This window comes from Brachypodium distachyon, chromosome 5 (assembly GCF_000005505.3).
Source record: "Brachypodium distachyon strain Bd21 chromosome 5, Brachypodium_distachyon_v3.0, whole genome shotgun sequence".
Taxonomy (NCBI): domain Eukaryota; kingdom Viridiplantae; phylum Streptophyta; class Magnoliopsida; order Poales; family Poaceae; genus Brachypodium; species Brachypodium distachyon.
In genome coordinates, this window is record NC_016135.3 from 23,962,068 (window position 1) to 23,978,115 (window position 16,048).

The following is a 16,048-nucleotide window of genomic DNA, read 5'->3' on the forward strand; positions in this document are numbered from 1 at the left end:
CCCCTGGAGTCATGAACGGAGCCAGATGGTCATAGCAGTCACAAGGGACAAGGTTGTAATCTATCCGTAATTCTTGTAAATTCTCCCTCCGCTCCCTTTGTAAAGTTAGTTCAGGTAAAAAATGAACGGAGCCAAGAATTCGGAATGAGTAGAGCTTGGGAGGCGATACAGGGCGGTTACTTGCAGATAGATGGATTAACCGAAGGATTTATGGTTCCAGCTTGACTAACCAAGTTGTTCTTCAGGTAGCTAGGATTTTAATTACAGAATACATGTGCATCACGGTAGGTACTGTTGTTAGAAGAGCCACAAGTAGCAGATCTCCAAATTAAGATCAATTTTTTGCCTAGTGGTAAGTATACTAGTAACAGTACCAGTACCAACCATGTTGTTGTCAAGTATCATGTTCAGTGAGTAATTGTTGTGAACAAAACAAGCCCCACTAGACAAATAACTAGGACTAGCATGCTATTAATTTCACCCGCCAGCAGAGGGATCGCCGTAATGCCAAAGAGGATTTCACATGGCTTTGCGAGTTGTGCAAAATTAAGAGAGAAACCCTCATCAAAGTCACATGACAGAGATAGTTGCATCCACATCCTGGTCTTAATGATCTTTGGTGGATATGCACCAAATGTATGCAGAGGCATTATGTGTTATCGTCTGCAAGTTGCAAGCTTCCAGCTGCATGCTGATTTAATTAGTTAGACTTTAAAAACGTCTCGATGCCTCGAGGGCATGGCAACATCTGGAGCAGATCGAATCGATCGATCAAAGTACTACCACTTGTACTTGTCCCAAGCGGTAAGCACAATTTGTGTGCCCGTCGTGTTTTGTCAAATGTCGTTTAGGGGTACAACTGTACAGGGGGGTACTCTCTTGTGTTATGCGTATCTGACTGGAATCTCTCAAGTATATCACGTGTCTCGCTGCAATTTGTGACTAATCTACAAAAGGCAAAACACATCCGTACTCCTATTGGTTTTTAGTTACAAATTAGAACCATCAGGACGCGCCGACTTCACATGACGGCCGGGCTTGAGGCTAAAACGGAGCCACTTGTCGTGTTGCGATCGTTCATCATGCATGTTACTAGTGTACTTACTCGGGGTTTAAGGAAATTATTAGATGCGCTCGTTCACACCTCGAGCTTGTATTTTACTCATTTGTTTGCAAGCTACTCTAGAACTGTACGTATTACTACTAGCTTTCATGATTAGGGTCGATGGATTAATAGCAGGAACAACTAAGAGACAAAAGCTTCGGAAATTAAGAAGAGAGGAGAAAAGATATCAGAGAAGAATCTGCCGTTGCTTCAGAGGTGATTTTGTTCTCCGGCAGTTTGGTTCCCTGTCGTCGTGATGGCAAGTAATCGTAGTACGTTCCTTACCTACCAAATGATTAGCCGGCGGTGAATTAAAAGGATCACTGGCTAGCTAGCTACCAACCTGCTGCTGCTTCTATTCAGAAGAGACGACGATGGATGCCACGAACATGAACCCCAACCCATGAAACATTTGCCCCCCTTGACCACCAAACTTGACATTTTAGGTCAAGCATCGATGCATCGAACCACCATATTCGGTGAGATTGAAATTAGGGAGACGATCGATGCCGCGTAGATCCCGAAACCTGCAAGAAACCGTTCCAAGATTATTCGAGTCAATGCTGCCATCGCCAACCGCTGAAATGATTAGAGTGCTGCAATCACGAGCTGGCTGAGCGTAGCAGAAAATAGTATAATCAGTACTGGTACTCCATTAGCATGATAATAATAATGCCCAGCCGGTAGCAGTACAAATTTCTTTAGTGGAGTCACATGTAGGTTCAACAGCCATGCATGTTCCGGTGTGAATGGATGAATCCTCCGTACGTTCTTCTCCGTAAACTCTCTGCATCGATCCAGCAACAAATCCAGTTGGAGAAGGATAATGGCTTAATCAGATGAGCCCCGTGGACATGTTGGGCGCTGGATCCCCCTGCCGTCCAAAATGCAGAGGCCTCTGACATCTGAACTGTTGTAGATCTGTTGCAGGCGAAGGAAATAAAAAGGATGGTCAACGGGTCGATCATTGATCGGACCAAAGATGTAAAACTTAGTTTGACTGAATATTACAGTCGAGGTGAGGACAGTTGTATTTTTAGATCCATTTCCTGGGATCTGAACCCACCTCAAAGATGCTACCGAGATAGAGAAGCATTTGCATGCTTCGAAGACGTAGGAGAATGCGTGGGGGTGTTGATCTTGCGCTATATATTTGTCATTAAAAGCATGTTATTTGTAGTTTTGTATCCATGAATACAAATGTTCTGAATTTAGAAATTAAATTTGAAGAGTTGCATACATTTCTCTTTATAAAAGCATGTGATTGCAATTCTGTAATCATCATTAAAATGTCAAAATTTAAAAATTATATTTGAACAGCTAAATGTCCCCCCTCTATTTTTAGAACCGGGGACTAACAAACTTTTTATACTCTCTTGGACTTATTTAAATCCTCTCTGCCAAAAAAGGATTAGTTTAAATCCTCTCTATGGATTTACTTTATCCTTCTTTCAGAACCGGGGACTATCCAGCCAGTACTAACCTTCGGAAAATGAACCAACGTAAATAGCGGAGTTTGAGTTTTTCCCCTTTTTACGGGGGTACTCCGTATATAGCATTTTTCTTTTTGCGAAGAGTATGCAGCAGATTTACTTTATCCTGATCCACCTCAATTAGCCGATCCAGATGAAAAAGGCTAACCGATAGAAGCATTTAAACGCTGATGAAGAGAGAATCGTGTCATTCACTTCACAAGGTTCAAGCTGTAACACATGGCAATGCGTGAAAAAAGAAAACCAGATTAAATTTCCGTTGCCCAAATATAGTCGGATACAGTTGCAGCTAGCATTTCCCCAAGATGGTAAGAACACAGAGAAATAGTATATTCAAATTCTGCTAACTGGCATTCTGTTTTGTTTAGACTAACTAACCTGCAGAAACCTCATCTGAACTAATTAATTAATTAATTATAATAAGTCCATTATTCAGAAGACGAAAAAAAAATCAAACAGAAAATAATAGTCCACCCCAGGAAAAAACAATACGGCGGGACCCACCACACTTCGCCCTTTAAATCCCCCCCTCCATGAACGCCTCCCAAGCAGCACAGCAACGGCACAACACAACCCCAAACAAACCCCGTAGAAGAACCAAAACGTCCCAAACAGAAACCACCCGAGAAATCCTCCTCCTCTAAATCTCCAGCCCAAGGAGCGCAATCGCCACCCAAAATCAAATGGAGCAACTCGGAGGCAAGAAGTCGAACAAGATCACGGAGATCGTGCGGCTGCAGCAGATGCTGAAGAAGTGGCGCAAGATGTCCGTCACCCCGAAGGTCGAGACGGTCACCGCCGGCGGCAATGGCGTCGGCGGCGGCGGGGAGAGCAAGGCGAAGAAGTTCTTGAAGCGGACGCTGTCCTTCACGGAGAGCCCTTCCTCGTCGCCGACGGGCCCGCCGCCCAAGGGCCACCTGGCGGTATCCGTGGGCCCGGCGCAGCGGCGGTTCGTGATCCCCACCGAGTACCTCAAGCACCAGGCGTTCGCGGCGCTGCTCCGGGAGGCCGAGGAGGAGTTCGGGTTCCAGCAGGAAGGCGTGCTCCGGATCCCCTGCGAGGTCCCCGCCTTCGAGGCCATCCTCAGGGCCGTCGAGAAGAACAAGAGCGGCGGCGGCGCCGCCAAGGACTCCTCCTCTGCCAACGCCGCCAACTTCTGCTACTGCAGCTTCGAGTACCCCGCCGGCGCCGCCGACGAGGTCGGCCGCGGCACGCCCCCGTTGTGCAGATAGACGGCGGAGATCGAGGAAAGCCTACAGAAATTAATGTTATTTTTCTTTTCTGTTCTTCTTTTTTATTTTGAGTCCGCGTGTGTTTTTTCAGCGTTGTGATGATGGTGAGGGATGATTCGACGGTATCTCCCCCCAGGGTTTAGAATTACACCACCATTGTTATTTTTCCTTGATTTGAGCTGATCCGTAGTGGGTAATGCGGCCCCTATTAACGGTGTCATGGGAAGATTGATGTGGAAATTGAAGGATGATTTGTTTTTCTTTCGTCTCGATTCGTTGGAGATTTGCAGGGATTCGTTGCACATTATCAGGGACCGATTATCTCGTTTTCACCCGAAAGATTTGATTTTTCTGTTAGATTTGCAGTTATGGGCTTTGATATATATCGCGAGTACATCTCGCCGGCCGTTTTTTATAACGATCTTGACAATCGGCAACACCGTTCGTTAAGGTGCATGAGTACTACCTTGTAGTAGTACGGACGCCTCTGTACCGTCTCATGAAATGAATGGCGACCTTTTGAGTACAGTGACCAAATGCTTTGGGGAAAGACTAGTCGCCACATGCAGCAAACTTTTTTAAAAAGGGAGATAAAGGTTACTGAGTTGTTGTCGCCTTTTTTACTGTTTTACTACTACTATCATCACATCTCATCACATGAGGCAAACTGTCACATAGGTACTGTTGAGCAGTTACTTTAGAAAAAAAAATACTGAGTAGCAGCAATTGAACACTGTAAGCTGCAGATCGTCGACCCAAATGCACGTTCGAGGCGATACAAACAGCTGGATCCGAATTCACCAAGATCCTGCGCCTGTAGCACCGTACGGGTGCAACTCCGGCGTCAACGCCTAACGCTCAGTTCTGCAAATCCACGCTCTCCTGCTGTTTTAAATTTGGAATCAAACGGTGGTGCAAATATCTCCAGAGATAGTAGTGTTCGTTTGTTTGTGGTTCAGGTAATTCTTGTACTATGGTATTTCTGTTGTGAATTTGTGGTGATATCGAAAGGAAAGCCCCGGGACTACGGAGGAGTAGTTGTGACTTGTGAAAAGGCAAACGGAAATATACTCCGTTAACTGCCTAGCACAACGGATGATCTAATAAATCGCACTTATCCACGAGAGATGTACTAACAACTTTTCCGTTGGTTGTGTGCTGCTTTCAGGCTTTCTCGGGAGCCCGAGCAAAAAGTGCCTCTACTTTTCTTTTCCGGAGAAAAAGAACAACCTACTGAGATTCCGGCTTGCACGAGCCTCGGAGAAAAGTGGCTGCTGAGCCTGCACGCATCTCGCCGCCCGCCGGCCTTGAATGGGATCTTCTTGAGTACTCGACCTTCTTCTCCGGAAAACTCGATACTAGTAGGTTTCGCCGGTCCAACGGTATCTCGAGATGAGATGTAGGAGTAGCATGCTTGTCCTCATCCCAATGCGCCTCAGGTCCACTGTACGTGCTATGGAGAATAGTATCGATGGATCATACTAGCCTCGTAGGTTGATTATATCTTGGTTAGGAGCACAGGATTGTCCAACCCGATACGCTTTGGATTGGAGGTTCTATGCCGAAGGTTCAATGGATGCGCTGTTTGTTTTTGTCAAGAACATGGCCTCATTTCGCACAGATCACGGTCGATCATGAGGGTTTAACCTCTAGATGCAATGGCTTTGTGCCAGTCAGGTCAACGATCATGCATGATTTGCATTAGAAGAAACAAAATAGTACGGGGTAGTATATCTAAAAGCTCAACGTCGAAGAAATGCATTGCTCGATTTTATCGTTGAACTTGTTATTAGCAAGGGCTCTTGCCGTGGAGAACCTCTGCACGATTGCACGGGCACAGCCGCAAGAACCTGCAGGAGTGCAGCCATGTGGCCGGCGAGCGGCATGTGCTCAGCACGTTGCGAGAGGTGCCAAGCCAGCAATGGGAGGGCTCCCGTCTCTCGTCGTAGGCACGGGCTGAATAGTTTATCGCCACCATTGATGATCTAGGTCGCCGGCCAAGTACCTGCAAGGACGTACCTTCAGATGCTGCTTAATTTAGTAAGAGGAGGAGGAAGTACTTGCTTCGCCAACGTACTCGGATCCACAAATTCCCACGGATCCATTTGCGCCGCATTTACTCGCCATTGTTTGCATCAGAAACTACTGGTAGCAGCAGTTGCCACTCCTTGCTTTTCGGCATCCGAGTCGCCGCATGTGCGCCGCACGTGCCCGGCCTCTGCATAGCTGCATCTGTAGAATTGTAGCCAGTAATAAGGAACTGAATAAACCTCCTGGGATGAACACCATCCATGTTTCAGTCAAAGTGTCAAGTTCGCTGACAAAAATGATTGGCAATTTATTGATCTCTTCTATTGCAGAGAAAAGTCCGAACTGGGAAAAGCAAGTCTAGCTCTAGCATGGTCTCGACAAAAAAGAAGAATAAGAAGAAGCAAGTCTGGTCTGTGCAAAATTGCAGTTTTTTCAGGCAAGTTGGGTTGGTTTTTCCGACAGAGTTGCAGCAGCTGGAGAGAGATGGAAGCAATGATTTGCTGAGGTTTTATTTGGCCTGTTCTTGAACTGATCGATGTACGTACAGTATGTGGAATGCAAAGGACGGCTGGGTCAAGTTTGCATCATTTCAGAACCATTAGTCTATGCTTGAACGCTGAATCATTCTTGTTTTGAAGTTAGACCACGCATTTGGTTGTTCTGATCAGCAGCTAGTTGTTGATATTATAGGTGAAACGGCAGGAGTTGCCAGCAGATAACTGTTTGTTTTTTTTTTTTGATTTGTCAATGAAATGATCGTTGGTTTTCGATTGTCCGGACTTTTGTTCTCGTTTATGGCATAATTATTTGTACAAATGATGGGAGATTCCGCGGCAAGCTAGTTGTGGAAAGAGAAAAGGAGAACTTAGCAGTAGGAGGTCAGCTACGATTGGTGGTGGTGGATGCAATTATACAAGTATAATGTCGATTCTTAGGAAAAATTTGTGATCATGGAAAGCACAACCTTATCAATCAGACTCGAGCTCATGATGATGCAAGTCGAGAATTTCAGCTCAAGTAGTATTCAGTTGACCGCAATAAGGCGGTCTTCATTTCACCTGATGAGTCTTTCGGGTAAATGCTTGCAAGAACTGAAAATTTTACGGTCTTAGTATTACATTTGATCTTCTTATTTGTGAATAGCTTAATCGAGAGGACAAACTCGTTTGAATTTGTTTATGCTACCTTAAAACTGAATTTACTTCTCCCTTAAGCTAATATGGGTCTCCACTCTCCAGGCACGATGTTACTAGTACAACGAAGTCTCGGGAGACTCGAAGTCCAATACAACGGCATAATCAAGTACAGAGGAGCTTATCTGCTTGTGCAAAATGTCTTCGTTTTCCTTGTAAGTAGGGGAATGCTTAAGATTTATCTGAAGATGTAGATGACCAAAACCGCTGAATCGACAAGATTCATGAACATCGAAGCATGAGCAAAATGTTGTTGCCATCCCCGGGGCATGTGAGAAGGCCGGCGCTTCGATTTTAAGGCAGCACATAACTTGCATCCGTTGTTATTGTTCCAACCAAAGCATGGATGCCCAGTTACAGGCAAATCCTTCAAACATGTGGGGTTGTTTGCATGCAACCTTGAAGCACATAGTGGCACGAGGGAAGATTGTGCTAGTGGAGGCGCCATTCAATTCAGTTCCATGTTTTCTCTAGATCGATCAATGTGGATCGGTGGTACCCCCGGATTGAGCTGCATGCGGTGCATGCAGAAGAGAAGTTCAGAGAGATGTTAGGAAGAGAGACATGTTTTTTACAAAAAACGAATCAGGGTTTGAGAAACAGAGAAATGCTGCCACCGTTTCTGAAGGAGGAGGTGTACACACTAACAGTGGCAAATTTCCGTTGCTGCTTTTGTTCTTCAGTACTTTGTTTTGCTGGATTAGGTTCTCCAGAACAAATAAATTAAAAAGATGTATCGCATGATCGAAATACGGGGTATAGTATAACTTAGCGCAAAGCATCATAGGTCACCTAATGCCGATATGGTGCATGTGACACGATCGGCCACATATAGCTCACATTTTCGCGCAATCTTTGCTGTCGCAAGGATGTCCGGTTCCTGTCAGCGCTGATGATTGACGAATCATGTTTAATTTGCATGCGCGTGTGTTAGTTTCAGCTGGCCTCTCAGGTTTCAGCAGCGAAATAACGAGATAAAGATTGCACTGGCCACTGGCGCCGCGTACGGGCGTACATTCACACGCAAACGGGAGCTGCTTACAGTGTATGTCAGTTAAGGCCGTGTCTGCCATCATTAATTAGGAAGCTGATATATGAGCAGCTAGCTACTGACTAGCTGAAACAACGACACGTTGAATAGTGCTTGCCTTGCATGTCCCTAGCAACATGGCAACATGGATGGATGATGGATCATCGAACGTATAGGAAGCTCGTAGGGGTTCCGGATAAAGCGGCCATGCCATTGCCATGCATGCATGGGACCGATCGAGATCGATCGACATCAAGGGTTTTCTTATGCTCCACGTTTTGCTGTCTTTGATCTGCTGTGCCATAGGGGATCGATGATCTCGCTTACTGCATAACTACGTGCGCCCGGGGGCCGGGGCCACGCATGCATGCATGTAATGTGGCGTGCGCGTGCCTCGAGACAACCCGGCACCCGGAGATGCAGTGTCTCGCATGCATATGCAACCGAACAGAAAAACACTCGCGCGACAACGTCCAAGACCCGGCCAGCTAGCCGACGAGGAGAAACCCGTGCATGCATGCATGTACTGTACCGGGTTAATGCTGCTGGTGTGTATTATGTACGTGCCAATCACGCGGTGGCCCCATGGCGAACATGGCTTGTAGGCTGTATAGCTTTGTACGTAGCGCGGGGCGTGTTGGACTTGGAGCATAGGGGCAGAACACTTCACGAACCATGTTTGTCTCGGATGGACATGCGAGCATATGCGTCACAATTGAAGGCAACGTAGGAGTAGCCGAGTAGAGTAAAGTACTCCGTACGAGCCTCAGCCAGCCCGACAGGTGGGACCTGCCCTCACTCGTCTTCTTTCTCTTTTTTTTTTTGAGAATCACTCGTCTTCTTTTTTCGTCGGAGAAACTGGACGAGGCCGTCCTCTCTCGCCGTCCCGTTCTCGTTCAAAGCCCACTGGCCCATTACACTTTCCAGAAGAGCCCAGCCCACTCATCCCCGAAACCTACAAGCAGCACACGGGCCCTCCTCCTTCCGGACATCCCCTCGAAGCCCACGAAGCCCCAGTCCCTCCTCCCAGCTCCTCCATTCCAAAAAAAAAAAGCTCCTCCATTCCAAACCTCAAACCCCACGCGACAGCTCCACTCCGGCACCGGCAGCAAAGCGCAAAACCTCGTCGCCGATGACTCGCATCACCGCGCCGCAGCCGCCGTCCTCGCCCCCGGACTCCCCGCCACCACTGCGCCGCTCCCCGGCCCCGTCCACCCCGCCCTCGCGCGGCCGCCGCCACTCCCCGTCCCCGTCCCTCGCGCTCACCCCTTCCTCCTCCGCCTCCGCCTCCACCTCCGCCACCTCCTCGAGGCCCAAGCCGCGCCCGTCGCCGAAGAGGACCTACTCTCCGGCGCAGTGGGTCCCTATCCGCTCCCACCCGGCCGTGTCGCTGCGAGGCGGAGGCGGCGGCGGGGGCGTCGCGTGGGATGCCGCCGCTTCCCGGCTCTACGTCTGGGACCCTTCGGCGCGCGCCGCGCACCGGATATGCGTCCGGATTCGCGACGCGGAGGCGGGGAAGGACGGGGAGGAGGAGGTCGCCGTGGAAGCCGCCGTGCCTTCGGAGGTGAGGTGGTTTTTTCCCTTGTGGTTGCGTTTTCGTAGGAAGAATCGACCCTTCCCTGTGAAATGGTGGTGATGGCGTCTGCTGTTCTCTCCGTAAATTTGCTTCCTAGTCACTGGACTAGAGGCATACATTTCAGAATTCATTCTAGGAGACTAGGTCGATTCACAAATCACAATTCACTACTACCTCGACGCTAAGCTCTGTGGGCGAAGCTTCAGTGTGTGGAGTAATGCTCAACTGAAATGAGTGTGTCTTATTTGGATTTCTGTAGTGGGTTGAGTGGCATTCGGATTTAGGTACTACTGTTTGCTACCCTATGCATAATCTTCCCAACAGTGTGATATAGTTGTGCATTTCTTAGTAACACACCAAATAAGGTTGGAATTTTTTCCTGATCCCTCCTCATAACAGCGATATTCTACTAGTGATATTATCTTTTGTTTTGGAAAGTGCATATTCCTATATTAAATACATGGACATTTAATTTTCTACCCAACTGGTTTTAATTGTAGCAGTATTGCTTCATCTGACCTCAGTTTCTTCATTTTAATCCTGTCGTAATTGATTGAGGAAAACCCCATAGTTTTATGCGAAACAGAAATCTTTTATTGGTTTCAATGTAGTATTCTTTCCTTATGGAGATGATAGTCCTTTACTATCTTATATCGACATAACTGATGTTTCTTCTGTTGTCCAGATGTTGATGCCAGAGGCGGATCTGGGTTACGAGGTCACTCAAATATCCCTTAATACTGATGGTTCATCACTACTCCTAGCTGGATCACACAACATTTATGTTCTGTATGTACATGAGAGGGTATCAGAAAATGGTGATACAATCATATGCAGGTATATATCTTCTGTAGAACTTTGTCTCATGTTGATAATGCACTCTTGCTTCTTTGTTTCCCGAGCGTTCTGTGATTAGGTAGTTGTTGCAATTAAATCAATGGAAGAATGTTCTTGTATTTCTCCCACCCGTCATTAGTCATGCACATCAACAGCAATTTTCTATGTACTCTTCTCGTTGCGGTATTGATGAAGACATCTACAGAGTTTTCATTCACTCTACTCTTTAAACCATGACCTCTACAGGTCTTTTTTGCTTCTTCTGATGCCATTATTCATATATTCATTATACTGCAATGTTCAATTTCTCTATATTTTACTACAGGGCCGCACCAGTTGCTTCTCAGATCTTACCTACCAACAACAATGGCATAAAAGTGCTGCAGGCATCCTGGCATCCTTTTAGCAGCAGCCATTTTGGAATTTTGACATCAGACGCTGTTTTCAGGTACGTGAAATGGACTATTGGTGCTAGGGGGGTGGGGGGGTGGGGGGTGCTAAACATTTATTTTATGCATATTGTACGGGCAATTTGTTGGAGTTGATGTAAATGGCAAATATACTTCCTCTGTACCATTCTTGTATGATGTTGTTCTCCATCACAACCCTTTTTTCTGTGTGGCGTCAAGTATATTTTTGTATGTCTTATGCCCATTCTCCACCCTATCTTCAGAACGCTGATACAATATTCTTAGACTAATTGGATACAAAATGTCTTTATGAATTTCTGTAAATTGCTCCATGATCTTTTGATAGAAAATAAAGAACCATCTTTGCAGGTTATTTGATCTGTCCTTTGATTTAGAGAAACCAGAGCAGGAATTTTATTTGCAACCAATCCTGCCTGGAAGATGTCAGAATGCTTCTTCAATTTGTCCAGTAGCATTCTCTTATGGGAGTGATCATCTGTGGGATAGATTCTCGGTATGTCTTCTGAATGCACAATGCAGGTTGTCTAGCTATTATAAAGTCCTATAAGAAATAAACTGCATGATTGACAATGTCTTCATTAGGTGCAATGGAAATAAGAATTGTTTTCACATTCATCAGGACTACTATGGTAAATTAGCAACAAAAATGATATCATAGTTACTTACCAGCTAAAGTGGATATTAAATGACTCCAAAGCAGCCTTAGAGCTATTTGACAGTGAATGTTTCATATGAGAGTTGATCTTTAAGCTTCTTAGCTTAAGCTTACGTGGTTACGGCATAGAAAAATATTACGGTATTTTAACACAGTTTTCTTGACATCTTTATGCAACGAATTTGGAGAACGCATGCTAGTTTCTATGTTGATACTATTTCTCTATGGGAAGTATATGCTCATGCTGTTCATAACAGAGTTACTTAAATACACTAAATAGATAATGCACAGCGAAATTTCTTTCACGCTGCCATATGGATATGTTGTTTAGACATACATATGTAATATTTCCATAGTTACCTTGATTAGCATGAATACACTGTATGTTGATTAGCCAATTCTTGTGCTTGGTTTCACATGTAAGCCCATCCTTTATGCAGGTTTTCATCTTATTCAGTGATGGTTCAATTTTTGTGCTCTGTCCCATTGTTCCATTTGGAAGGTAATATTGCACTTCTATCTTCGGCCTCTTTTTAACCACTTATGATTTTTGTGATGCCTAATATTGATAGAACTACAAATTGTCAGCTGGTTTTATTTTCCCTAAGGTAAATTTGGTGTATCTGTTAGGGACTATATATATTTTTTGCACTTTGACTTGTGACTATGAAGCGGAAACTTGATGCTGTGATGTACTTTCTTTATCTGCACATTGATTTTGATTGAAATTTGTTCTTCTATAATGCAGTGACTACAGTAAGAGAAGCATTGAAGAACTTTATGAAGATGTTAATACATTTGGATTGAAATCTTCAAATACAAATGTTGTCACGAACTCACATTTGGCCATTGCATGGTTAGAGGCAACATTCCCTGAGTTATTACGTCAATCAGCAGAGACCAGCACACTTATGTCAAGAGCTCGTCCATATGCCCCAGTAGATGATTCTCTAACTCTACAGGTTTCTTCTATTGGCTTCGTTAAATATTTACCTGAGAACTCCGGAGCCTGTGCTATTCAGCAATGACTGAGACAACTGTGGCTTTGTTTGTTTAACTGGAGTATTCAAGTTGTGATATTGGAACGATGGCTGATATTTCTCTGACCTTCAATATTAGTCTTGAGGCGGCTAGACGTATGAAGTGTGCTCATACATTATTGCATTCTGTTATAACGTGGTAATATCAAGTAACTACTAAATACCTCTGGAAGGAATGAAGTAAATGACTAAATTTTCAGAAATATTTTGAGGCGAGATTCAATCATGCATACAAATTACACAACACATGCATTAATTTGGGGGTATAAGGTTGTTTATTCATAAGAGTCGGGAGCCGGTTGGTTTGAGACCAAACATTGTCCCAGATTGCCCATAGTTATGCCTGCCACACTCAGGTGTCCGTGTGACACTTTTTGTAGTGAACATCGATTTTACTTCTAATAATTCTCTTCAAGAATAATTGAAGTGGCCATATTTGACTGACTATAGTAGAACATTTTCTGTGAAGTAATTTCTAGCACACAATCTGAATTTTGAAGTTTCTTGAAGAAACAAAACACTTTATCTGTTTTATAAGTATTTTAATTAAATGTTAAAATCTATAACTTTTGACAGAAAAGCTATTCCTGAACTTGCTTGGATATCCAGGAAATGTCGTCATGCCTCATCACGTGGCTTTGATTTTTTAAGTTCTGACTGCTTATTGTATGTAACTACTTTTATGCTTTTGTCATGAATCAATATGTAGATTAATCGACTGAGCACCTACGCAGGGGCCTCTTTGTAGAGTTTGCGAGGAAAACAGTGAACTTGAAGGCAAGAGCAGCTCTTGTGAAGGTAAAGCTGTGGGTTTTTTGTACAGCTCTGCTGGCAAAGATTCAGTTCTTGTGACTGCCTGGGGTAGTGGACAGCTCCAGATTGATGCTCTAGCTGATGAAATTCAACCACAATGGAGCATTGGGTTTCCTACTCGCCTTAATGTCGATTCTCATGGGCACCTAAAGAGTGTTGCTATGATATGTGACTCTAATCCACAAGATCCATGGGCCCTGAAATCACATCCCTTGTCCAGTACGGGATCAAATGCGAAGAGCAATACAGAAGCTGTCTGGATGGGACACTCTCCTCCATTGCTAAGAGTCGCAATTGTGGATTTGGCACTGCCAAAAACTTCCAACGGTAGCTCTTTATCGTTGTTTCTGGACCCCCTTGTCCCAGAGAGATTTTATTGTGCACATGGTGGAGGACTTGACATGGTCACATTGCACTTCCTACCATTTTCATACCCCGAAATGGTTTCAACACCACCATCGGTGCATCCTGTACTCACTACAGGCAACAGTGATACAAATTCTCCTTTCCTTTCTGGATTTGCTGCCATAGCCGATGCGTATGGCCATGTTCAGTTAGTTGGTATCACATACACTGGTGAGTGCTTTGTGGTGGAGATGAAGGGTTGGAAAGAACCAACACCTCTTCAGCTCGACATATATAGCAAAAACACCAAGGATGTTGAATCTTCCACAACAGGAATGATCAGCAAAGAGCTTATTGCTGGTCCAGATCCACCCATGCTTCCATCTTCATCAAGCCTGAGGTCGTTGACTCCTGACTCCATTGAAGGGAAGTCAACACTTCATCACTATATAAAGGTTTTTCACGAGTATTATGTGGAGTATGGCCACAAGGTAAGAATTGTCGCTGTGATATTTGTGGACATCTTACTGCCATTGTTAGCGGGCAAGTAAAATCAATCGATGTCAATTGATTATGGGATACATAAACATGTTGCATATTTTAATCACGTCGATATAAATTACTCCGTATATCATTAGTGGTTAGGTAGAAATAAATGAGAACAAAAGTTACGTCTTCTAATCACGTCAGTATAAATTACTATCAGTAGTGATTAGATAGAAATAAATGAGGAAAAGAAAAGAAAAATATCAGTGATTGAGAGTTTATTTATAATGCTCAGGTTTTCATTGAGCTCAAGGAACATGCGGATTATGTGAAGACAGAGATTGAAGACAAACAGAAACGTTTACAAGCAGTGAAGCAATCACTTCTATCCATAGAAGCTAAAGACCAGGACATCAGCAAGCGGATAGATAGGGCCTCCAAGGTATATGACCTGTTGGAAAAGCGCATAGAAAGCTTCAAGATGCTGCCTGCTGCAAACAAGAAACCACTGTCACAAGCAGAGCTGGAGTTCAAGTCACAGCTTGGTCTGTAGTTGACAAAGCCATCTTTACATCCTCTCCTTGCATATCCATGTACTAACAGCATTGCATTTGCTAAAACTTTTGCAGATAGGTTTGCAGACGTGGAATTGGATGCTTTGCGTTCTTCCATTTCTGCTCAGAGCGCAAGGATGAAACGGTTTGCCCACCCGTCCTTGGGTGGTGCTCCTGGCACAGGAATGCCACCATGGCAGACACCAAAGGGTGGAAGAAGCCATGTTTCAGACTCCCAGATGTCGCTGATGAAATCTTCACTCAAGAGGCTCTCGCTCCTCAATGATGAGAGCAACCAGAAGCTACGGCTCATTGAACATGAACTCAAGAACCAGGAACAATAGGTGATATTTGGTTTTTTTTTGTTTGTAAGATACATCTAGCCTGCTGTTTGCAGCACTAACATTTATTTTTCTGTTATCAGGTCTGACCACAACCATGAACAATACGGTCCTTGCTGATTGTGTGCTTTCATGCATTTTCTATCATCGCTCAAGGATGAAACATGAATGGTAGAGGCATGTTGACTCCACCCCTGAATGCAGCATATCATCTTTCGTGCAAAGTCTGCTGGGACACATGTGGAGAACAGCCGAGCAAGCAAGTACAACTGCCCAGCAAATGCATATCAACGTGATGTAGCTACCGGCCATAACCTATTGATAACTTGCCTCTGTAGTTATTTTTACTTACTGGGGATTTCGTCTTGGCATTATCTACTGCGCTACATTGCTTAGCCGAGACATATCCAATGGCACAAAATAAGTGTCAAGTAAATGACCGTGTTTTGCGTGATAAGCGGGTGGCTGATTGCATCCCAAACTCTCAAGTATGTCCAAGCAGGATCAAGTCAGTGGTTGATAACGTGGTTCACGGTCAGTCACTATTTGAATGTACAACTGTTACAGATAGGTGTTAACTTAATAAGAAGCTTGTACAAATTGTGGTGGCTTTTGAGAGAAAGAGAAGGATCTACTTCAACCGACCTTTAGGCATAGCCATGCATAACATAAAAAATCAAGTAATTAGCTTGAGAGCGGTTGCTGTACCGAAACTGATCGCAAAAGGAGTGTAAATCATACACTTTAAGATCAGCTTGTGTTAGCACTTGGCAAGATGACATGCAAAAGGTCAAGCATTTATCTCAGACCACACAATTTCGTTGTGTACCCTATGTCTCGGTTTAAAAGAATTAAGCATGTTCCGGGATCACCAATTTAACCAACG

General features: G+C 44.5%; 2 protein-coding genes across 2 annotated transcripts; both read left to right on the forward strand.

The window, feature by feature from the left end:
• The first annotated feature begins 3,144 nt into the window (after positions 1–3,144).
• LOC100827849 (auxin-responsive protein SAUR36) lies at positions 3,145–4,098 on the forward strand. Its single transcript, XM_003580459.4, has one exon. It carries the CDS (start codon positions 3,282–3,284, stop codon positions 3,828–3,830), a length of 549 nt encoding a protein of 182 aa, XP_003580507.1. The 5' UTR covers positions 3,145–3,281; the 3' UTR covers positions 3,831–4,098.
• Positions 4,099–9,141: 5,043 nt separating this feature from the next.
• Positions 9,142–15,784, forward strand: LOC100822200 (nuclear pore complex protein NUP88). Its single transcript, XM_024455586.1, has 10 exons — positions 9,142–9,648; positions 10,346–10,497; positions 10,823–10,945; positions 11,277–11,421; positions 12,024–12,085; positions 12,332–12,545; positions 13,358–14,272; positions 14,563–14,812; positions 14,897–15,165; positions 15,246–15,784. The coding sequence occupies exons 1-9, from the start codon at positions 9,217–9,219 to the stop codon at positions 15,163–15,165; spliced, it is 2,562 nt and encodes an 853-aa protein (XP_024311354.1). The 5' UTR covers positions 9,142–9,216; the 3' UTR covers positions 15,246–15,784.
• The last annotated feature ends 264 nt before the right edge of the window (positions 15,785–16,048 follow it).